At 44.1% G+C, this 24,583-nt stretch overlaps 1 protein-coding gene and 1 long non-coding RNA gene across 9 annotated transcripts; one reads left to right on the plus strand and one right to left on the minus strand.

The window, feature by feature from the left end:
• Positions 1-25: 25 nt before the first annotated feature.
• On the plus strand, positions 26-19,912 carry STYXL1 (serine/threonine/tyrosine interacting like 1). Of its 7 annotated transcripts, XM_075904946.2 has the most exons (11): positions 175-338; positions 1,009-1,102; positions 1,235-1,341; positions 3,826-3,887; positions 5,199-5,328; positions 5,697-5,753; positions 7,896-8,041; positions 9,451-9,596; positions 11,178-11,275; positions 11,528-11,637; positions 19,566-19,912. In XM_075904946.2, the coding sequence occupies exons 3-11, from the start codon at positions 1,239-1,241 to the stop codon at positions 19,695-19,697; spliced, it is 984 nt and encodes a 327-aa protein (XP_075761061.2). In that variant the 5' UTR covers positions 175-338; positions 1,009-1,102; positions 1,235-1,238; the 3' UTR covers positions 19,698-19,912. The 7 variants fall into 7 exon arrangements, with proteins under 7 accessions (XP_075761059.2, XP_075761063.2, XP_075761064.2 ...); XM_075904944.2 differs by lacking the exons at positions 175-338; positions 1,009-1,102 and adding an exon at positions 26-164; XM_075904948.2 differs by lacking the exons at positions 175-338; positions 1,009-1,102; positions 19,566-19,912 and adding exons at positions 26-164; positions 19,042-19,360.
• Positions 10,454-24,552, minus strand: LOC142819270 (uncharacterized). Of its 2 annotated transcripts, none has more exons than XR_012897100.2 (3): positions 24,488-24,552; positions 11,503-11,756; positions 10,454-11,416 (listed from the first exon to the last, which is right to left on the minus strand). It is a non-coding gene; the product is annotated as an uncharacterized LOC142819270 (long non-coding RNA). The 2 variants fall into 2 exon arrangements; XR_012897101.2 differs by having other exon boundaries at positions 10,454-11,419.
• Positions 24,553-24,583: the final 31 nt, after the last annotated feature.

Genomic DNA, 24,583 nt, shown 5'->3' on the forward strand with positions numbered 1-24,583 from the left:
CCCAAGCACCGCGAGACTTCAACGCCCCTCCCGCCACGCGGCCCCGCTCAATGCTCAGGCGGCGGATCCCAGCCCGCCAAAGGATCGCGAGAGCTGGGCAAGGGGCGGTCCCAAAGGACGTCAGCCTTGGTTACGGCCGAGCGTCACTGAGTAGCAACCAGGAGGTGAGCGGGGGATGGGAGCGGGCCCGGGATGTTGAAGGACCCTTTCTGAGCTGGGGGTAGCCATAACGTGAACCGCAGGGCACAGCTTCCACGGGGGTCCTAAATGCCATGGCAACTGATGCTTCAGGTGCCATAGTAACAGCTCTGTGGGTGTCATGGCAACAGATTCTACAGGTATCGTCATAGGTGCCATGGCAATGGATGCTGCAGCTGTCATGGTAACAGGTTTCCATGACACCCACAATTCCACAGGTGTACAGGTGCCATGGTAAAGGACACCTTGGGTACCATGGCTGCAAATTCCATGGAGAGTAGGAGAACCTGTGCAGGCGGCAAAGGTGACATTTAATGTGAGGTTTGGGATCCCCACCCTTGGTCTGGATCACTTGCAGCTGGGGTCCTATTGATTTATTTTGTATTAATTGACATTTGGGGTCTCTCTGTTTTGGGGGTGTTTGTTTTTGGTTTTTTTTACAAAATGTAGAGAGGAACTCTAAGAGGTTCGAGGATGTGGAAGTTTGGATCTGGTCAGAGTTTGGATCTCAGGCATTTCAGTTTCCCATTGCTGATAGATGGGGTACCTATCCGGGTTCCTAATAACACAGATACTTGGGAAACACATGTTTCTAGGTTATTATGAAATAAATTGTTAATAACCATGTCCCCAGTCCTCTGGAATGCCAAGCTTGTGTTTCTTCCAGTGAATTTAGCCTCAACTCCACTCAACCCAATCCCTAAATTTAGAAATACTGAACATGAATTTCACACCCCCACCTCAAGAAAACAATGTTTAGAAATGTAAGTCCTGATTTTAGGGAATAGGATCTCTCCTTGTTCATTTCAGATCTGAATGATGTGCACAGGTCTAGAATTCTGACCGGTGTATTTTTTAAACACCTGATCTTATAGTTCTCATGGAGCAAATATTCGACATGAAGGTAAGGATTTAAGGACTCAAGCTTGGGCTCAAAGCAGTTGTTTTCATTCACAGAGGAGTGGCTAGCTAGGTTACTTTGCAATAACTCAATTTTTAAGAATGTACTGACTCTTTAATTATTTTTTCCATACAGTAAAATGGCAGGGTTGGTTCTGTGTGAGCCTACAGAACTTTACAACATATTGAATCAGTCCACCAAGCTTTCCAGGTTAACTGAACCTAACTATCTCTGTTTACTGGGTAAGCTAACAAGAGTGTTGATATGTATTTTTAATGTGCACTTTGGCACAAATGTGATTTATTGTTTAATTATTGGGGTTAGACTGTCATGAAACTGTAAACATGCTATAGGAGTGACCTAACTGCCATAAATGTCATTGAAAAGATGCCTATTACCTGGGAGTTGAATTACACTCCCTTTGCACTTGTGTAAATGATTGTACAAGGTTCAGGGGACAACAGAGTTCTCAGTGCTGCTTGAAGTATTAGCATGCATGTGATTGTATAATGCTTAGAACCGTGCTTGGGGGAGAGAGCGCTGGCCCCGGGCGCTCAGCGCTTGGGGGAGGGGGGGGAGAGAGCGCCAGCGCCGGCCCCGGGCGCACGGCGCTTGGGGGAGGGGCGGGAGAGCGCCGGCCCCGGGCGCGCGGCGCTTGAGGGGAGAGCGCCGGCCCCGGAATGCGGCTATGGGGGGGCCCCGCCCCCCGGGCGCCTGGCGGGCGAACGGCCACGCCCCCTGGCGCCCGGCAACCCCAAACGGTTGGGGACCACTGGCTTAGAAGAATTTGTGGGTCAGTGTGATTTTATGTATAGTAGTTAGTACTCTACTTTGAAGCTGTATCTTCTTTTATTGGAATTTGGGAGACCTATTTCTCACAGGCTGTGATGTAGTTGAAGGGCTGTCTACTCTAGTGGCCCTAGGAAGGCCCACTGTGGTTGGGCGTTCACTGGCTGTGGGCTGTGGATGACCTCTACTGGCCTCTGTCTGTAAGCACTGCCCAGCGGCAGGTTGCCCCTGAGGGCCTTCATGTCACGTATACAACGGCCCAACCGGTTTTCATCTGACCAGGGAAGGGTTTGAACAAAGGAAAGGTGTGGCTTGGGGAGGGGGCAGTGAGAGTGTGGGGAAGCATGGAGGAAGCAGTCTAACCAGTGTAAGGGGTGGGGGTTCAGGGACCTGTAAACCCTTCCCCTAAGGGAACTAGGACTGTTGGCCTATCCTCTTATGCCTGCATCGGTCCTATGCTGTGCTGTATCTCGGAGCAGCAATAAACCCTCTCTATTCTACTGGCTGGCAGAGTCACATCTTGCTGCGGACGGGGGTGCAGGGTCAGGGGGCTCCCCGATGCGCCATCACACAGGCCATGTTTTCACTGCAAATAAAGATGTGCTTTGCACCTTAGTGTAAAAACCTGGTGGACACAAGGCACAGGAGTTGACCTGTTTCTGCTAGGATTTCACATTGAGGTGGCTTTCTCACAATAGGTATCTTAATGTAATAAGTGCACCTATATTTACATTGCAGGCTTAGCCTTAGAAGAGGCAACATGGTGTTGAGGACTGAGCATGTGACTGGAATCCATGAATCCATTGTGTCCTCTGCTGCTGTCCTAATTTAGAAATGGTGTAAATTAAAGTGTTCAGTGCATGCTTATAACTAGATGTAATTTATTTCATGTGGGAGTAGAAGAGAGGGATATAGCAGAACAAACAACTAACAGGAAAATCTAGGAAAAACTTAAAAAACAAATAATCTAGTAGCACCTTAAAGACTAACAAAACATGTAGTTGGTATCATGAGCTTTTGTGGGCATACTACATCTGAAGAAGTTTTTTTTCAGTTACAGAAGTTTTTTTTCAGTTACAGACTAACTCAGCTACCTCTGAAAGTTTAGGAAAATATATGAAAAGATAAAGCAGACATCTTCTTTCTGTTACCAGTTTGTATTATTTGCCTTATCTGACATACCACTCTCCAGTCCCACCCCATCAACATGTACATTACAGTGTCTTAAGTCACTTTATCAGTGTGTAACTTGCGCACGGTTTATATTAACTCTGAATTGGCCGCCAGTACTTGTTTCACCAACAGGCAAATGCAGATAATGGGCCAAGTTCATCCCTGGTGTAAGAGCACTCGATTACACCTGAGATGAATTTCACCTGCTAATGCTGCGTTCCTCACAGGGTTGCTGGGAGGGATAATTAGTTAATGTTTGTATAATGCTTTGAACATATGAAACACTAAATAAATGGTAACAAGAATTATATTATTTCATGATAAGAACTCCTAATTCAGCTAAGAATTTTTCATAGGCTGATTTAATGATGCCATAATTTAAAAGTGGTGATGTAAATATGGCGCCTGGGTGCAGTCAGTCATATCTATTTCATGTAATAACAAAATGCATTGTAACTATTATCTGTGTTAGTGCAACAGAGGAATGGAATTATGGGAGAAAGAGCTGGTTGAAAAAAATACTGTTTTTCTTGCAAAGTGAGATATTTAATCTGAAAGTCAATAGGCACAATAAACATGGAATCCCATGGAGAAATGTATACAATCTGTATTTTGGTGGTGGGTATCTAGTTGTAAGATTTGTAAAGCTCTTTGCAGGGAAAGGGCCTTGTCCAGTGGACCTTGCTCACCCATTTGCTTCATTCAGAGCAGGATTCTGCCTTGAAGTACTAAGCCATTCACACTACCTTCATTGTTATTTCCAGATGCCCGTACAAAGCGTGAGTACAATGAAAGCCATGTGATTACAGCAAGAAGGGTTAAGCTGGTAAGTTGTGGTTTCAAGGCTTATCATTCATGTGTGCTGTCTTTCATGACCTTCTGTTCTGGCTGGTGGAGAGGGGTTCACTAATAAGCATGTCACCAGGTCAGTGTCACCAACAAGACCTCCAGGGAACTGACAGGAAGCTAAAGCTGCCCCTTCTCCAGAAAATAGAAAAGCTAACACCACCCATGCTTCTGCTGTCATGGGAACAGAACACTTTGTATCCCCGTGTTCCAGGAGAGTAAATGCTCTGGATCATGAATGAGTAGCAAATATTGATGATTCTAGGATTTAGCATGTAGCAGTGAGATAGACTTGGCTTAAAAAGATGCGGAACAGCTCCAGTCTCTCTCCTGCCTGATTCTGGAATGTTTCATTCGTTCCACAAGAGATGATGCAGTTTGGGGTAGAAAAGAGGGGAAGTGAGATGATAGTAGGCTAAAGAGGAGAGACATTTAGGTTGAATAGCAAAGAAGAATATTGTAGCAAGAAGAGCTAGTACAGTGCAAAGTTGTCTCACAAAGGGTGATGGTGAAACCCCCATTGCTTGAGATGTTTAACATTAGACAGGGCAGAGCATTGAGAAAATCTACTGGATAGTCAGGTAGGCCAACAAAATGACCTCCTAGGTCTTTTCCATTCCTGACTTCTGGGTCTCACCAAAGGGAGTTAGGTCCACAAGTCCCATCAAAGGAAACAGTGTGTGTAACCCCCTTGTAAATCTCAACCTAAGTTCCTTCACCAGTAAACATCACTACATTTGATAAGAATTACAGGTGAAGGTTTCAAGAAAACAGGAACAAAAATAGTTGTGAGGTGACCAATACAATGATAAATAAACACTGCAGGGCTACAGGCTGAGAGCTTAAGGAAAAAACCATTAAGAGATCTAGGGGGGAAAGCTGATGCTCAAAAGATAGGATGAAACAAAAGGATGACCCTGAGGAGGCCGTACTCCCCACTGCATTGCATTTACACCTGTGCAGTCTGGATGTAAATCACTACCATTCTGAAGTGCTTATTCTCACTTTACACTGGTGTAAATGACTACTCAAGGAGAAGGGCAACAGTAAACCAGGACTAAGTTGGGATAACATATACCTTCTGGCAGTTTCTTAGCGTATATGGTACATACCATCCTAGCTGAGCCATAGACCCAGACGCACTTGCTGACATGTAATTTACATCACTTCAGAATTTCCCCTAGTTTCTTTAACATACGGTACAGTGGTGAACTAGGAGAAAGTGTAGGGATAGTTCCATGAGGAAAAAATGCAGTTCCCCCTTAATAAGATTCTTTTGTGGCTCTGCTAGAATCCTATGGGGGAATACCTGGTACCTCAATCAGTTGAGCTGGAGTGTGTCAAATATTGTGTCGTGTATGATGGCAAAACCAGCTCTTTGGATGATCCCTATTATGATGGTTCTGTGGAGGATGTAAAAGGTATGTTTTCTAGCAGCGAGAAAGATTCTTGCTACAACTCAAAGTTCAGCTGTATTCTGTTCTCTTCTGTCAAGCCCATCATCTTGGTATGTGAATGCCTCTCATTTCTCACTTACCTTTATCAACTTTTCTATTTCAAATAACTTGACACACTCCAGCTATCCACACTATGCTATCAATAAGCCTCTGTTTGTCATATTTCACATGTTTTATTCTGGGGTTCATAAATCCAGCTTTTTCTGGTCCCTCATCTCGGCTGTCTTATTTTCCAATCTGTGAACCATTCACTTTTAAAGCCATTTAAGAGGAAAATATGCTATTTTCCCCAGTGCAGCTGGGGTTGAGTGTGTTTATTTACTGCATTTTAGGGACAAAACCTGTCTCAGTGATCTCAGGATCTGAATCCAGTTCTTCATGTTCACAAAGTGAGTTCTTTCATTTTATTAGTAAGCTCAGGATTTTGAAAAGGCTTTGCATTATTACAGTAATAAAAATAGGACTTTAATGAGAGTAATAATTAGAAGAAGTTCTATGGAAAACCCATAGAATAAAATGCAGATCATGCCACTGATAACTTTGTGAATCTGTTGAGTTAATTTAAAGATACCGGAAAACATTAAAGTAGTATTTTCCCAAACTTCAGATTGCCTTTTAGACTGTGAACTTGCAGTGACCTTGGAGCTTATTGCAGAATCACAGGCTTTGTTTCTAGATCTGCCACTTCTCCATTAACCAGTGTTGCAAAGTGAAAATAACTGGTCTAGTTAGCACAGCAGTATTTTGCAAACTATAGATTTTTTTAAGTATATTTGATCCACTTTCAGCATATTTCAGCTTGTTTCAGGCATTAGTTTGAAACTGATGAAGGTAAGAACGTTGAAATGTTTACTGCTAGCTTGTTAAAAATGCTTTGTAAACTCTTAAAATCCAGCTATTGGTAGATAAGACCTAACAAAGGGCTTGTCTACGCATAAACCAACACGGGCACAGCTGCAGTAACACCTCTCTCATGCTTCAGTGAAGATGCTACCCACGCAATAGGACAGATTCTTCTGTTGCTGCAGTTTATCCACCATGGGGTATGTAGACTGTGTTGCGTCTTTAAAAGCGCCCACTATTTCCTGAAGTAGTGGGTGTGCTATTCCAGTGTCCCTGTAACCCTTGTTCCATGAGGGTTAAGGGATTTGTCAGAATAGTGCCTTATTTTGAAATCTGGCACTGTATAGATAGTGCCAAATTTCAAAATAAGCTCTTCTTATTTAAACTCGGAATAAGCTACACAATTTGCATTGCGCAAATTGTATAGCTTATTTCAACAGAAGGGTGCTATCTAGATGCACCCTTTTAGAGGTGCAGTAGCTAGGTTGATGGGAGAATTCTGCCATTGACTGAGGTCTGTGCATACTTGGGTTAAGGTTGGTTTAACTGTATTGCTGAGTGACATACTTATATCAGCCTAATATCCTAATGTAGACCTGACCTAAGAAGTGAAGAAACATGTACCTTGTCTGTGATATATGATCCAGTCAGAGCTTTGGGTCTCGATTTTGCAATGGCCTGTCTGCTCAAAGCTCACTATGCAATCAGAGACTTAGATTCCCATTTTGTACAGGAAAATCCTTTGGCCTAGGTTTTCAAAAGTGACTAACAATTTAGAGTGCTTCAACTTGAGTTTCCTTAGAGACACCTGATTTTTGAGAGACTGGGTGCCTGGTGCATTCTGAAATTCAGATCTCTTTATGGTGTCTCAACTTGGGCACCCAAAATTTGACACACTAAATTGTTAGGCAGTTGGAAATGTAAAGTCTTGATCTTTACATCTGACTTTTCTTCTGTATCTGTGGTACATTGTTCCAAACATATAACTTGAATTCAAATGGTCTTACTGGAGACTCCTGTGACAAATCTAGGAGCTAACCCTACAAACAATTATGTACATGCATAACTGGCTCACAGGAACAGTCTCGTTAGGTACAAGCTAAAATGGGGCCTTATTTCAGAGTTTTATTGAAGAGAAAAATCCTCTTCGGTGCGACATGAAAATGGAATGTACTGGAGGACCAGAATCAGATTTCCATTGTGCTAATTTAGCTGCTTCTAAAGTAGGTAAAGCTGAAGCTAATCAGAGATGAGTCTGGGAGAAAAACATTATTAACCCCATTTGGGGTCATGTTAGATCAACAATGTGAAAATTTCCCAAGGCACCTTCCTGTGTCTCCTTTGCCTTCTCTTTAGTGGCTTAATGAACCAAAGAAAAGGCCACCCCTATAATCAGGGCTGGTTAAAATAGCAGTTCTTCCCTGTAGTTTACCTCACTGCTGGGAATCCAGAGAGAATAACAGGAGTTATTGTGGAGCTATTAGTGACTGTAGCTTTTGACCCTGTCTCTGAAGGTCCTTCAGATACCAGGAATGGAATCCTATCTCCACTGAAGCCAAAGGGAGTTTTGCCACTGATGTCGGTAGGATCAGGGTTTTACCCCAACAACTCAGGGCCTGTTGGAAATAATCCATATCCCATGCAGTTCCCTATAACAGCCATGTGTTGTAGCTTTTCTGTGTTTTTAGATGCTGAGGAAGGGGCTGCCACCCAGTGCGCCAGAGTCTTAGAGCAGTTTACCTGCCACCCAGTCCTCATCCTGAAAGGAGGCTACGAGCGTTTCACTGCATGCTACCATTTCTTGAGGACTCAGAAGATATTCTGGATGCCTCAGGTGAGATTGTTGGCAAAAAGTGCCAGGCTTTTATGCTATGAATAGCATTTTCAACTAATGCTAGTGAATTCTGTAGTGATAATTAAAGGGACACAGTCAATTTGATTTTAAAACATTTTTTAAAAGGAATCAAAAGCCATTTCAAGTATTACCCTTGTCCCTGGGTACCCCTCCTAATTTTGGAGGGGATTTTCAACCACAAGAAACTGTTTTTCTCTCCCTGATGTTATATAGAAAATGTCACACAAACAACATGGGAAACAGACTAACAAGAAAGTGCTCTTAGAGTAAACACATCTCTTCGGGTTCTAGTAGTCTGAGGTATTCTAACAATGGCATGTTTGGGCAGAAGTTGTGGCTTTGTTTGTTTGACTGACTATGAGGATATGTCTTCAATAACTTCTTCTGTGCAATGGCTTTCATCCCAAAGGATCACAAAGCAAACGCCGATACATTTTTTCAATATTGACTCAAAGAGAAAAGTGCTACCTATTCAGTCACTTACATTGTTTCCAGCAGTATCCTGTTCTCTTACCAAACATTAGCCAGGCTGGAACCTGTTCAGACTGAGAGAGATAAGCATCCAAATTTAACATCTAGAACAAGGCTTTAAAAAAAAGGTAGTGACTTGTCACTGATACAAGTCTTTTCTTTCTGTTACTCCTTCTGTTTTACATTAAGTATGTAAATAACTTAGCTGGAGTCAACATACCTTAAGCCAGGGATAGGGAACCTGCGGCTCCCAGCTTGCCTAGATCCAGCCCCTGAGACTCGGTGCTCCCCCCACCAGCATTGGGGAGCCTGCGCTGGTGCTCCAGCCCCCTGCTATCCCGCCGTGGGGCTGGAGCACATAAAATCTACTGGCCTGGGGGTTGGCAGACCCTGATCCAAGAAAGGTTGTCCACCCCTGCCTTAAGCTGAGGTTGGTGCCATCTTCACTGTGGGAAGCCAATGGAAACAAGCGCTCCCATCTGCTTCCTTTACTCCTTGAGACTGCAACGAGTATCTAGATGTGCTCTCAGCATTTGATTTAGTGGGTCTTTTCTAGACCTGCTAAATTAAATGCCAAAGGATTGATCTCTGGTATGGCAAGTGGAGACATGGCCTGAAGTACCCTCTGTACAATAAAAGACATAGTCTGACTCTTAATCTTAAAATTCAGCAGGATCACATTGGCAGTGACTATGTTAATTTCACTGACTGAGTCTAGTGATAACTTCTGATCTACAGAATATCTGTCTGATTAAATGAATGTACCTCCTTTCTGTTTGAATGTAGCTGTGGGACACTGACTTTGCACTGGTTCATTTCTTCTCAGGATTCAGGTATAAGAACTTTCCAAGGTAAGATTAAGACAAATAGAAATAAGTTCATTTATCTGTATTAACCCTTTTGTGCCTCTTCTGCAGGAACTGGATGCCTTTCAGCCATACCCTGTAGAGATACTGCCTGCTAAGTTATATATGGGAGATTACAGACAGGCCTGTGACCCACAGATTCAGAAGGATCTGAAAATCAAAGCACAAGTCAACATCTCAGAGGAGATTGCAACACTGTAAGTCAGATGGTCCAGTTGGATTTGCATTGATCTTTGTGTGTATGAAAAGCTGCCAAGTGATGCAATATATCATTAGAACATAGGGAAATAAGAACAGCCAGACTGGGTCAGACCAAGGGTTCATCCAGCCCCATATCCTGTCTGCTGACAGTGGCCAATGCCAGATGGCCAGAGGGAATGAACAGAACAGGGAATCATCAAGTGATCCCTCTCCTGTCACCCATTTCCAGCCTCTGACAAATAGAGGCTAGGGACACCATCCCTACCCATTCTGGCTGATAGCCATTGCTGGACCAAACCTCCATTAATTTATCTAGTTCTTTTTTGGACTCTGTTAAAGTCTGGTCTTCACAACATCCTCAGGCAAGGAGCTCCATAGGTTGATTGTATGCTGTGTGAAGAAATACTTCCTTTTGTTTCTTTTAAACTTGCTACCCACTTGAGCCCAGTAGCAGAAGCTGCATGTTTGTAAACCTTCCAGGACCCTTGTGCGAGAGTCAGTCAGAGTAGGATGGTGATTAGAAGTAATGGGATACATTTAAATTTATTCAACACTTGTTCGTCTGACTTCTCTAGTATAGAGGTTTCAAAGCAAAGACTCATTGCTGCATCAGTCTACCATAACTCAGAAGAAATTATACTATGTAGAGCAAGAATGGAAACTTTAGCACTAGGGCCTAGATCCTCAGTGGTACAGTGTGTACTTCCCATTGAATTAATGGAACTTAGGTAGCTACATACTTGTGAAGGTGTGGGCCTAGGATTCCAGGACTCAGCATGAATCTGTGGTGAACCTCATGCTAAATTTTGAAACAACATTTAAGAGGAAAACTTACACGCTCATATACTTCAGATGCAAGTCATATACCTTTACTCTGATTTCTCTTACTTCTTTTTCTGTATTCATCAATGACTGAAGCCACTTGACTAGCCACTCAAGTCAGTGGGCAAGTTATATTAGAAATACAGCCGAAAACCCAGTGACATTTTGCAAATATGTGACTGAGCAGCATGTAGCAAGTGAGGGAGAATACAGCTTTTCACCTGGTCACTTCTGCACAGTCAGTTTTACTAATAACCAAGCCTTTCTTATGTGTCCGGCTCCAAAGAGAACCCTTAAAAATCTCAAAGAACTGGGATTCCTCTCAGCTCCAAGTTACTGCTCCTTGCATGAAATGCAGCTGTACAGCTTAAAATTCTTCTTCATTGTTTCTCGGTCCTTTCTCAGTGAAATGAGATTCTTTGTGAGGTATACACCATTTGGGGAACTCCAAAAACAAGTATGACATGAAAAAAACACTTGCTTTCAGCTATCTGCCTTCATCAGGCTCCTAGGTAGAACATACAGTAGAGTCATGTTAATACATAAATATAAACATAGTTTATAGTTGTTGACCTATTGGTTATCCAGCTAATGCAGCCTCAGTGTCTTACTCACTCTTCTTTACCATGATGATGACTATGAAAAGCTATTCCTTGTGTAACTGCAAATTAAAATATTGCTGATTTGTCCCATCAAGTAGTTTGCCAGAATGACTTTATGGGTCTGTTTAACATCTCTCTGTTCTCTCTTTCCAGTTTCACAGATGAAAGCAAAAAACTTCTTCATGTTTCTGTAACAGATTCCCCCCATGAGGATCTTTTGTCATCTTTCCCTACCATTTGTCATTTCATAGGTGAGTGGATCCTGATCTGTAGCTACCAAGTGTGCACGCTGGTCCATTGAGTGTAGATGTTTGTACTCTTCTGACACCTCAGAGCATGGTTCTGAGAGCCTCAACTAACTGGAGGTGTTCAGTCATTTACGGGTCGCTTTCCTGCTGAAGAGAGCACTTGCATTAGAAATTGACTTAAAATAACAAGCAGGGCAGGGTTACCTGGTGTTGATTTTCGAGATACTCACTTGTAATGCCCTTTTCTTTATTTAGATGCTCAGCTGGCTCTTGGAGCGGTTCTGGTTTTCTCTACCCTGGGTTTAAGTCGGAGCAGCACGGCAGTAATGGCCTTCCTCATGCATTCGTTCCATTATCCCTTAAAGGTACATCCACTCTGCTTGCTGCAGAGAGTGACTTGATCTGTTGTACATTGCTGTTTCTGGAGCCTTTAGAGGTGCTATCATAAGGAGGAGCAAGTATCCTGTGCCTTAATGCAGATCACCTGGTTAATGAAATCATACATTAAGAACATAAGAATGGCCAAAGGTCCATCCAGCCCAATACCCTGTCTGCTGACAGTGGCCAATGCCAGGTGTCCCAGAGGGAGTGAATCATACAGGTAATGATCAAGCGATCTCTTGCCTAGATCCATTTCCACCCTCTGAAAAACAGAGGCTAGGGACACCATTCCTTACCCATACTGGTTAATAGCCATTTATGGACTTACCCTCCATGAATGTATCTAGTTCTCTTTTCAACCCTGTTATAGTCCTAGCCTTCACAAATTCCTCAGGTAAGGTGTTCCACAGATTGACTATGCACTGTGTGAAGAAGAACTTCCTTTTATTTGTTTTAAACCTGCTGCCCATTAGTTTCATTTGGTGGCCCCTAGTTCTGTTATGGGAACATGTAAATAACTTTTCCTTATTCACTTTCTCCACACTACTCATGATTTTATAGACCTCTATCATATCTCCCCTTAGTTTCCTCTTTTCCAAGCTGAAAAGTCCCAGTCTCTTTAATCTCTCCTCATATGGGACCTGTACCAAACCCCTAATCATTTTAGTTGCCCTTCTCTGAACCTTTTCTAATGCCAGTATATATTTTTTTAAATGAGGAGACCACATCTGTACGCAGTATTCAAGATGTGGGCGTACCATGGATTTATATAAGGGCAATAAGATATTCTCCGTCTTATTCTCTATCCCTTTTTTAATTATTCCTAACATCCTCTTTGCTTTTTTGACTGCCGCTGCACACTATGTGGATGTCTTCGGAGAACTATCCACGATGACTCCAAGATCTCTTTCCTGATTAGCTGTAGATAAATTAGCCCCCATCATATTATATGTATAGCTGGGGTTATTTTTTCCAACATTCATTACTTTACATTTATCCACATTAAATTTCATTTACCATTTTGTTGCCCAGTCACTCAGTTTGGTGAGATCTTTTTTAAGCTCTTCACAGTCTGCTTTGATCTTAACTACCTTGAGCAGTTTAGTATCATCTGCAAACTTTGCCATCTCACTGTTTACCCCTTTCTTCAGATCATTTATGAATAAGTTGAATAGGTTTGGTCCTAGGACTGACCCTTGGGGAACACCACTAGTTACCCCTCTCCATTCTGAAAATTTACCATTTATTCCTACCCTTTGTTTCCTGTCTTTTAACCAGTTCTCAGTCCATGAAAGGATCTTCCCTCTTATCCCATGACAACTTAATTTACATAAGAGCCTTTGGTGAGGGACCTTGTCAAAGGCTTTCTGGAAATCTAAGTACACTATATCTACTGGATCCCCCTGGTCCACATGTTTGTTGATCCCTTCAAATAACTCTAATAGATTAGTAAGACGTGATTTCCCTTTACAGAAACCATGTTGACTTTTGCCCAACAAATTATGTTCTTCTATGTGTCTGACAATTTTATTCTTTACTATTGTTTCAACTAATTTGCCCAGTACTAATGTTAGACTTACTGGTCTGTGATTGCCGGGATCGCCTCTAGTGCCCTTTTTAAATATTGGCGTTACATTAGCTAACTTCCAGTCCTTGGGTACAGAAGCTGATTTAAAGGCTAGGTTACAAACCATAGTTAATAGTTCCGCAATTTCACATTTGAATTCTTTCAGAACTCTTGGGTGAATGCCATCTGGTCCTGGTGACTTGTTGCTGTTAAGTTTATCGATTACTTCCAAAACCTCCTCTAATGACAATCTGTGACAAGTCCTCAGATTTGTCACCTACAAAGGACAGGTCAGGTTTGGGAATCTCCCTAACATCCTCAGCTGTGAAGACTGAAGCAAAGAATTCATTTAGTTTCTCCGCAATGACTTTATCATCTTTAAGTGCTCCTTTTGTATCTCGATCGTCCAGGGGCCCCACTGGTTGTTTAGCAGGCTTCCTGCTTCTGATGTACTTAAACATTTTGTTATTTCCTTTTGAGTTTTTGGCTGGCTGTTCTTCAAACTCCTTTTTGTCTTTTCTTATTACATTTTTACACTTAATTTGGCAGTGTTTATGCTCCTTTCTATTTACCTCACTAGGATTTGACTTCTGCTTTTTAAAAGATGTCTTTTTATCTCTCACTGCTTCTTTTACATGGTTGTTAAGCCATAGTGGCTCTTTTTTAGATCTTCTACTATGTTTTTTAATTTGGGGTATACATTTAAGTTGGGCCTCTATTATGGTGTCTTTGAAAAGTGCCCATGCAGCTTGCAGGGATTTTACTTTAGTCACTGTACCTTTTAATTTTTGTTTAAATAACCTCCTCATTTTTGCATAGTTCCCCTTTTTGAAATTAAATGCCACAGTGTTGGGCTGCTAAGGTGTTCTTCCCACCACAGGAATGTTAAATGTTATTATATTATGGGCACTATTTCCAAGCAGTTCTATTATAGTTACCTCTTGGACCAGATCCTGCATGCCACTCAGAACTAAATTGAGAATTGCCTCTCCCCTTGTGGGTTCCTGTACCAGCTGCTCCAAGAAACAGTCATTTAAGGTATCAAGAAATTTTGTCTCTGAATCTCGTCCTGAGGTGACATCGGCCCAGTCAATATGGGGATAGTTGAAATCCCCCACTATTATTGAGTTCTTTATTTTGACAGCCTCTCTAATCTCCCTTAGCATTTCATAGTCACTATTACTGTCCTGGTCAGGTGGTCAATAATAGATCCCTACTGTTATACTCTTATTAGAGCAGGGAATTACTATCCATAGCGATTCTATGGAACATGTTGATTCATTTAAGATTTTTACTTCATTTGAGTCTAAATTTTCTTTCACATATAGTGCCACTCCCCCACCCGCATGACCTGTTCTGTCCTTCTGATATATTTTGTACCCCGAAATGATTGTGTCCCATTGATTGTCCTCACTCCACCAGGTTTCTGTGATGCCTATTATATCAGTATCCTCCTTTAACACGAGGCACTCTAGTTCACCCATCTTATTTTCTAGACTTCTAGCATTTGTGTACAAGCACTTTAAAAACTTGTCACTGTTTATTTGTCTGCCCTCTTCCGATATGTCAGATTCTTTTTTATGTGAATGTTTTTCGTCTGATCTGGCCCATACTTTATCCTCTTCCATCCTCTTCTCCTGACTAAAAGCTAGAGAATCTCTATCAATAGACTCTCCTGTAAGAGATGTCTCTGTCCGATCCATGTGCTCCTCTGCACCAATCAGCTTTCCCCCATCTCTTAGTTTAAAAACTGCTCTGCAACCTTTAATGTTAAGTGCATTGTGTGACTTCTCTGTAACATAAGGAAGGAGACTTGGGTTTGATTCGTGGGCCTGTGATAATGCAGCCAGAAGCTAGGATCCCAAATGTGGCTGACTGGAAGGGTTACTAAGCAGGAGGTGCAGGAGTCAGGGCTGGGGGGTGGGCTATGGGAGCAGGCAGGAGGCTGGGTGTGTTGGGGGAGGGCATGCTAAGATTCCTGTTGTATGCAGCTTTCCCATGGGATCAATGGGTCTCAAACTTTTTTTCCCACGGACTTCTTGAAAATTGCCAAGGGTATTGGCATTCCACTTAATGATCTTCCCAACTGTTGTTTGTGCCAATAGGCTAGCTGACCATTGTAAACCACTCTGGATAAAAACGTGCTCTATATAAAACTCTTAAGAATAATTAGCTCTTTTTGTTCTATAAATAAAAGCACACAAGCCATTTTAATATCTGGAGGGGTATCTCCCTTGCCACAGCAGCCACAGACCCGGAGCTCGGAAGAGTTGCCTCTTTCTCTGGCTGCTACAACCCTGCACATCTCTAATTCCTCCCACTCTCTCTTCTCACCCCACTACCCTCCCTCTCCCCCCTACCTCCTGTTCCCCTTCAGGCTACCACCTCACCTTACATGTGCATCTTTCTCCAGGGTCCAGACACCTAATTAGTGGAACCACCCCTGTGGGCTACTAATTAGATTGGCAGCCCTTCATTTTCTTGTGTGTGGCCTCCCGGGTGTGCATCTTAGAGGGTATTATCCATGGACCACCTGAATGGAGCTTGTGGACCCCTGGTGGTCATCAGACCACAATTTGAGAACCTCAGATGTGGACAGTCTTGATCTCCTGTGGACTGCAGCAGTGAAACCTACTGACACGGCTCTTTTGACTAGGCCTTTGACCCAGTTTGGATGCAAGTTCTGAAATGCTTTAGTGCAGTGGTCACCAACCAGTAGATCTGGATCTACTGGCAGATCTTGGTGCCTCCAACAGGTGATCCTGACTGGTATAGCCAGGAAGCTATCAAGTGCTGGCACTTCAGTTGCCCCTCCATCCACTGTCATGCTACTCCTGCCCTCTGTCTTGGAGCTGCCCCCCTAGGAGCCTGCTGCTTGCTGTGCAGGGTGTGAGAGAGAAAAGAGGGGGGGCACTGATGCCAGGGTGTCACTCCTCTCCTCTTCTGTACCCTGTCTCCACACACAGAAGGGAAGGGAGGGAGCTTAGCAATGCAAATCTCTGCCACTCTCACACACTGTGTGTGTCTCTGTCATTCTCACAAACACACACTGTCCTTCCCTCTCATCTCCTAACCCAACACATACATGGGGGATTGTTGTTACTAGTTTTACTGCTTGCAAAGTGGGTTGTTTTTGGTGTTTGACTGGTCTGTGCATTTCATAATTTTCATTTTCTCTTACACTTAAATGTAATTCTTTGAGTAGTGAGTTTTAAAATGCCTAACCTGTCAAGGCCAGAGTAATTATCCACATGGCAATTGCTGCTCCTAGAAGTGGCTGGCATATCTCTGCAGGCCCTCAGAGACGCAGAGCAGGGGGTTTCCACATGCTGTCCTTGCCTGCAGATACCACTCTTGCAGCTCCCAATGATCAATAAACGGGAACTGTGGCCCGTAGAAACCGTGGGCTCAGTGCCTGTAGAAGAGGGGCAGCACATGGTGCCATGGAGCCATTGCTGTACATGCCAGCTGCTTTCAGGAGTGATGCAGGGCCAGGACGGGAGTAAGCCTGCCTTAACCCCACTGCTCCACCACCCGGAAGTTATCTCAGTTAAACCGGGCCCAGCCAAAGCCTGCCTCCTGAACCCGTCCCAGCTCTGAACCTCGTCCTTCACACAACGTCCTGCCCCAGATGGGAGTCCCCCTGCATCCAAACTCCTTCCCAGAGCTCGCACCCTGAAAACCCTTGTGAACCCCAATCTCCCACCCTGAACTAAGCCCGGAGCCCCTTCCACACTCCAAACCCCTTGGCTCAAGACCAGAGCTGGCACCCCAACCCCCTACCACAGCCTGATGAAAATGAGTGAGGATGGGGGAGGAAGGGGATGGAGTAAGCAGGGTGAGGCCTCAAAGAAGGGATAGGAAGGAAGTGAGGCAAGGGTATTTGGGTTTGAGGTAGATCTTACATTGCACTTAATAGAAAAAGAGATTTTGTGGTTAAAGAGGTTAGAGACTACTGCTTTAGTGAGCCTTCAGGGGGCTGAAAACGTGAGGATGTTAAGAGAAACAGCACTGTTAGAACATGCTCCTGCAAAACCCTGACTCATGTGTAACTAGCATGTGCATAGACTCACTGGACTACTTGTGTGAGTAGAATTACTCACAGAGGTAAAGGCTGGAGGGTTAGGCTGCTGATTTCCAGTATCAGAGATCTGAAAGAAACCACGCAATAGCGTTTCACGTTTTAGCTCATTGAGCTTGAGCAATCCTAATTAGGCCCCTGATTGATATGGGAAATTCTGATTTTATCTGGTGAGAGAGACCTTACTCATCAACTTCAGTAGCATAGCCTGAGAAGGGAGCAGTGCATTTGGGTAACACGTTCAGGGCTAATTACCTGAAGCTAACTACCAATCGAGAAGGCTGAAATTAGCAGTTGGGATAGCTGGATGAAAGCTTTGCTACTACAGATCAGCACTGTGCAATACCACATAGTGCTCATCCCAGGACAGGAGTATCTCTGCTGTCCCGCTTAGCCATGTAAAGGAGTAACCAGATACCAGGTAAGCATCACCCTTAGTGGGTGATGCTTACTGGTAACCAGTTAACTGGCCAGGCTGGAGCAGCTCCCTGCCTGTAGTGTGTTTGGCCTGGCCAGGTTCAAGCTGCCCCTGCCCGCAGCACGGCGGCACCAGCCAGGCCAGGTCCACTGCTCTGTGGGTGGGGACAGCTCTGGCTTGGCTGAGACTACCGTGTTGCACCATGAGCAGCGGACTGTTCCACGGTTCAATAGTTAAACTTAGTGTTTAACTGGTTAACTTTTAAAATGAGAGTTTACATCCCTAGTGCCGTTGTAGGTAGGTGCTGCTTCTCTCTGCTTTTTGCATTGAGAAAGCTTGCTAGCATTTTACACTACAATCACTCCCAGTAGTGCAAGGGAGACCTGTGTCTTCCTGCAGAGTGATGGAAGGCACATCAGAGATGACAAAAGAGACCTGAGCTGCACAGTGCAGGAAGATTCATAACTGGGATATTGGCTTGGCTCATTACAGAGGGGAGGGGCTATTCTGAAGTTCAGCTCTACCTCCAGGCTTGTTGTGCTGCTGCCACCGCAGCTCTTGGTCCCCACGTGGGGCTGCCACAGCTGCCCCTACCAGCTCCCAAATGGGGGCTGCCCGGTGGGGCTGCAGCAGCCCTCTGCCCACAGCTGGGCCACGGGTGGCGGGGCTGTTTCCAGATACCTGTTTGACCAGTTACCCGTTAACATCCCTAATGAACACTGGGCTGTTATGCTGTTTTACGGGTAGGGAAGCAGACACAAGATCCTCCCTCTGCTTGGGAGACAGAGGGCCAAATCCTGGCTCTTCAGTGTCAATGAGAGTTTTGCCATTGACTTCAATAAGATCAGGATTTGGCCTCTACTGTATTTATAAAACACCCATCACATGGGTGTCAAAGGACTTGTTGCTTAAATTGTACCGTGTGTTTTCCATGGAGAAAGGGCCTATAAGGAGATGCAAAATTACCTTTCTGTTCGGCCACAGAGCCCCACTGAAGTTGAGTCCTTAGACGGGGAAGGCTAAGAGAACAAAGATATCATGAGGCTGCGTTAAGCCAAGAGCTCCCAAATGTGCAACATTTGAAGGGTGAGACAATCATGTCTCTATTGCAGATAGAGCCCAGGGTGCCTTTCATGGGCCAAGCTCCTTAGTGCTAGGTGCTGTACAAACAGAACCAAAAGATAGTCTCTGCTCTGAGGAGTTTAAACTCTGAACCCTCCAAAGCCCAGTAACATCATCTGAATTCCAAATCCCTGGTAGTACAGCAGGGGAAAACCTTCTGCTCATTGTGTAAAGTTATCCATTGTCTCCTGCCTTCAAAGAGCCAAAGAGCACCACCGGGGGAGAAGTATGGCAGGGTCCATCAGCCCTTCATCTTATTGCTTTCTGAAATTGACACCTATTAATGGAAACCAGACTGAGACTTCCAGCTCCTTTCCCAGAGGCAACTGGACAGCCATCACTTGATTGTGAATGTTGATAGTTACTGACCAGATCCTGGACTCAAGCCAATGATCGTTATGGACTGGAAAAAGGTGCCATCTGTTAATACTGCTCCCTTCAGACAGTTGCCTTTGTGCTTCTTATTTCACTGCATATTCCTAAAAATGGAAGGTTAAATAAAACTTGTATTTGACAGTGTCCTTTTATTTCTCTCCTGGTCCAGATACCATATGGGTTCATTTTTTGGTCTGTGTCCATATTGCCCCAGCACAGTTGGGCCCACCAAGACTAAAACTCTTAGGTGCTTTGGAAATACAAATAATAATTCTAAGACTTACAGGTAACCTGGACAATCCAGTAAAAAGTTCCTGATTCTTCTCCCTGTTTTTACTTGTATTTATAGAGGGCTTGGAAATACGTCCAGAAATGCAAAACAAACATGAGACCGAACCGTGGCTTTGTGCAACAGCTGTCAGACTGGGAAAGACAAATCTATGGGTCAGTGATCACAGATGTCTCCGAACCAAATTACTGACAGGCAGCAAGGAAAACAGCCAACTGTCCAGTTTAATTTGGGCTGTGCTGCTTAGGTAAGGTTTGACTAGAATTGGTCGCTGTACCATCAAAATACGATTATCTGAACCTTTCAAGGATTGGTTTTCATCTTCATATTTACATCCTTTGGAGTCCCATCCCTTCTTCAGGCAGACTTGGAGCTGTGCATGAGTAAAGATGTCAGCATTTGGCTCATTTTGTTTTGACTCACTTTTGTTCAATTGCCAGCTAATTATCAAACTGCCAAGCACCTTCAGCTTCCATTGAAACCAGTGGGGACTCCAGGTGAGCAGCACCATTGAAAACCTATCCATCGAGTTCTGTCCTTGGATGAGGATTGGGTACTTAACCATACAAACAATTCCAGTTTCAACAGAGAAATACGTGATATAGAATTTCAGCAGCTCAGGAATTCATCTCTTACAAATGCAGTCTCTCAGACATCCAGTCACTACTAAGACCAAGATAAGCCTTTGCACACATGCATGTGTCTCCTGTTAATTTCTTTATTTGGGCTCAGGCTCTCCAGCCTGGCCTCCACCTATTACACTAGTCAGATTTCTTTGCCTTGAAGGTCTATTTGAAGCTCCAGTCCTATTATACTAAGCCAAATTAAAGTCCTGCCCAAGCTCAGTACCGTCTATCTGCTTTTGAACATTGTAAATTCTGTACATTAGCAGCACAGAATAGCTTGTAGAGAATGTTATTTAGGCCTTCCACAGCACTGTGAGCTCCCTACCCTTGTTGTTCGTGGAGGTCCTTCAGTTTGAGTCTTCCATATTTTTGAGAGGTTGTACCAGAACATTATTACAGCCTCAGTGTCTCTGGCGTGGGACAGAATTACTCAACCTTGACATTCTTGCTAATAAATGTAGACAACTACTTCTGAGTGCTGAGATCTATATGCTTTGTGGGCACTGGGTAACAGAACTAAGCACTAGTGGTGTAAATCACAATTCAATGTCTATTTTCTGTACTGATGTCTTGCAGTGAGATCTATAAATGGGTGTCTCCAATTTGTACTTTGTTTCAGAACCATTGCTTTTTTTAAAAAACACTGCACTTAGCACAGTACAGTCCAGATTGTCTGCTGATCCTGTGCAGCAGAACTCCATTAACTATGAGGGAATTATGCCAGTTTACACCAGCAGAGGTTCTGCCCCTATTTCCCAGGATTTTTGAGCATTTTATGAAGGCTGCTCTCCTTCTATTCGTTTGCACACGTTTGGGAAAACAGAGTCTGTGACTTGAATGAGGGTATGTCTACACTGCGTTAAACACTGCTGCTGGCCCAGGTCAGCTGACTCAGGCTCACGGTACTTAGTTGCAGGGCTGTATAATTGCAGTGTAGATGTTCACATTTGGACTGGAGACCAGGCTCTAGGACCCTCCCCCTACCAGAGCTCCAGCTTTAGCCAAGCCCATACATCTAGGGTATGTCTAGACTACATGCCTCTGCTGACAGAGGCATGTAAATTAGACTACCCAACATAAGTCAATGAAGCAGGGATTTAAATATCCCCCGCTTCATTAAAATAAAAATGGCTGCCGCACTGTGCAGACTCAGCTGATCGTCAGCACAACGCGGCAGTCAAGATGCGGATCGGTCGACAGGGGAAGACTTTGTCGACCGCTCCTGTAAACCTCGTTTCACGAGGCATAAGGGAGCGGTCAACAAAGGCTTCCCTTGTCAACCTATCCGCGTCTTGACTGCTGCACTGTGCCAACAATCAGTTGATCCGGCACAGCGCAGCGGCCATTTTTATTTTAATGAAGCGGGGGATATTTAAATCCCTGCTTCATTGACTTATGTCGGGTAGTCTAATTTACATGCCTCTGTCAGCAGAGGCATGTAGTCTAGACATACCCCTACAGAGCGGTTTTACAGAACCATCATCAGATCAAGCCCTAGTCAGCTGACCTGTTCAGCTGCAGAGATTCAGTTGCTGACTAGACAGGCCTTAGGTGTGTTCATGTAAATACAGTTTGTTCCTGAAGTCTCTCCCACTCCCAGCTAGCTGTTGGGGAGAAGTCACTCAGACCCTGCTTGCACCAGAGTGACAGAGATGGAACTAGAACTCCCTTCCTAACATCCAGTTCCAAGTGCTAACCACTTGGTGGCACTTCTCAATAAAGAACTTACAATTATTTTCTTTCCTTAAAGGACCACAAGGCTTGCCAGCTTCCAGCTGGCACTATAGCAAATGGACAGACTGGATCAAAGGGGCCAGAGGGAGTTAGGCACTCAGCTCTCATATTGCAATCATGACTGGATACCTAACTCCCTTAGACTCTTCATGGATAGCCGAATTAGTCTGTTACAGAAAAAAATCAATAAATAGTCTGGTAACACTTTATAGACTAACAAAACATGTAGATAGTATCATTAGCTTTCGTGGACACAGCCTACTTCTTCAGATGAGTGGAGTTATGAGTTTAGGATGTGTACATCCAAAATAAATAGGAGAGGGGAAGGGCAGGGAAGAAAAAGGAGGAGGATGGGAGACAGAGGGAATAAGTAAGTATCTGAAGATTGGGAAGTTAAACCGAAGCAGATAAGAATCAAAGTCAATAGACAGACTCCAGTGTCAGGAAGGATACTACACAAAGAGCTGTATGCACCTTCAATAGCTGTTACATTGGTAGTGTCCCAACCAACTTTCATCATGATTGAGTCCATTAGTATGTAAATTGAATTTGAGGATGAACTCTAATTCCAATGCTTCCCTGTGGATATAGCTTGTAGAACTGGTTTGTGACAAGACAGCTATTCAGAGATCTTTTAAAGTGTGATGTGAAAGACTGAAGTGCTCCCCAATAAGTTTCTGTATGTTTCCTTTACGTATATCTGATGTGTGTCCATTGATTCTTTCCCGCAGAGCCTGTCCAGTTTGTCCAATATATATAGCAGTGGGGCACATAGATCAAATTACTGGATGTGCAGTCAAATGTCCTTTTGAGTTGTTAGCTCTAGTGATGAATTCACCAGTATAGATATGTGGGCAGAGTTGGCATTGTTTTTAGTTTCAGGGCTGGGTTCCTGGAGGCTTACGATGTGGTTGTGTGCCATGGTTACCAGAAAGAATTAGTTTCAGGTTAGGGGGCTGTCTGTAAGCAAGAATAGGCTTTTCTCCCAAGGCCTCTGAAAGTGAAGGATCATTTTCCACGATGGGTTGCAGATTGTGAATAATGCGTTGGAGGGGTCTGAGTTGTGGACTGTAGGTAATAACAAAAGGAGTTTTGTTATTTTCTCTTTTGGGTCTATCTTGAAGTAGTTCATGTCTTGGTACTTTTTTGGCTCTGTCAAATTGTTTCTTCACTTCTCCAGGTGGGTATTTCAGTTTTAGGAATGCTCTGTAAAGATCCTGTAAGTGATTCTGTCTGTCTGTCTGTCGGGTCGGAGGAAATCCGGTTGTATCTTAGGGCTTGGCTGTATACAATAGACTGAGAAATGTGTCTGGGATGGAAGCTGGAGGCATGAAGGTAAGTGTAGCAGTCGGTGGGTTTCCAATATAGGGTAGTAGAAATTTGTCCATTATTTAACTGTACTGTAGTGTCCAGGAAGTGGATTTCTCATGTGGACTGGTCCAGGCTGAGGTTGATGGTGGGGAGGAAGTTGAAATCCTTGTGGAATTCTTCAAGAGTCTCTTTTCTGTGGGTCCATATGATGATGTCATCGATGTAGAGTAAGTAAAGTAGGGCTGTTAGGGGGTGGGAGCTGAGGAAACGTTGTTCAAGGTCAGCCATAAAGATGTTGGCATATTGTGGATACTTACTGATTCCCTCTGCCCTCTGTTTCCCACCCCCTTCCGTTTTTTTCCTCCCCTTCCCCTCTCCTATTTATTTTGGGTGTACACATCCTAAATTCATAACTCCGGTCATCTGAAGAAGTGGGCTGTGCCCACGAAAGCTCACGATACCATCTACATGTTTTGTTAGTCTTTAGAGTGCTACGAGACCATTTGTTGTTTTTTTTCCCCTTTAGACTCATTAGTTTCCTATTTGCATTAGTATCCCAAATGTACTGATTCCAACATGAAGGACTTTCAGAAGTGAGCTCTGGAGGCAATGCAGAAGGCATGGGCTGACTCACAATGAAAAGGCAAACAATTGATGAAGTTAGCACCCTAAGAGGAAAATAAGCAAGGCATAAACAATTCCTCGCAAACACTGCAGTGAGGTCTGATTAACTTCCTCACATTACAAATATCACTCAAATCTAACAAGAGCATCAGAATGACACCTTTTGGGAGTGGGAACTGAAGATGTTCTTGAAGGTATGGTGGATATAGCCACAGCCACAAGGACCACAACAGCAAAGGGAAAGAAGACAGACAATGCAGGAGAAATCCAAATATCCCCAGCAGCTCAGAGGAAGGGGTAGGAGTCTAGACCAGGGGTGACCTTTAGTCGGTTGGATTCATGGGGAGGCTATTTGTCGTTGTATTGTATTTTTGTGTTAAGGAGAGTATTGAAGGGCAGCCAGAGCTCTTCTGGCCCTGCTCTGCGGGGCCCCCAAGGCTAGTATGTCACAGGGAGCGAGTGTAAGGAAAAGCCGAGATGGGAAGAGGTCGCGCCTGCGGTGCACCACGCCAGACCCAGCAGCAGCAGCTCTCACTTGGGCGGATTAGAATGAGGCTTCCCGGGGCACGGCCACCGGCCCTACGGGAAGGGAAAGAAACTTCCCCGCGGAAACCCGCAGCCAGGCCGCTGCCCTCAGTCAGTCAGTCCCAGTCCCAGTCCCAGTCCCAGCGGCGCTTCCCCCAGCACCTCGCAGCATGCTGCAGCCACGACCGTCCCCCGCCGCCGCCAGCACTTGACGCTCGAAAGCCCCGCCCCCGGGCGCCGATTGGTTGTGACGTCAGG

The sequence above is a fragment of the Pelodiscus sinensis genome, chromosome 21 (genome assembly GCF_052426305.1).
Source record: "Pelodiscus sinensis isolate ZL-2025 chromosome 21, ASM5242630v1, whole genome shotgun sequence".
Taxonomy (NCBI): Eukaryota; Metazoa; Chordata; order Testudines; family Trionychidae; genus Pelodiscus; species Pelodiscus sinensis.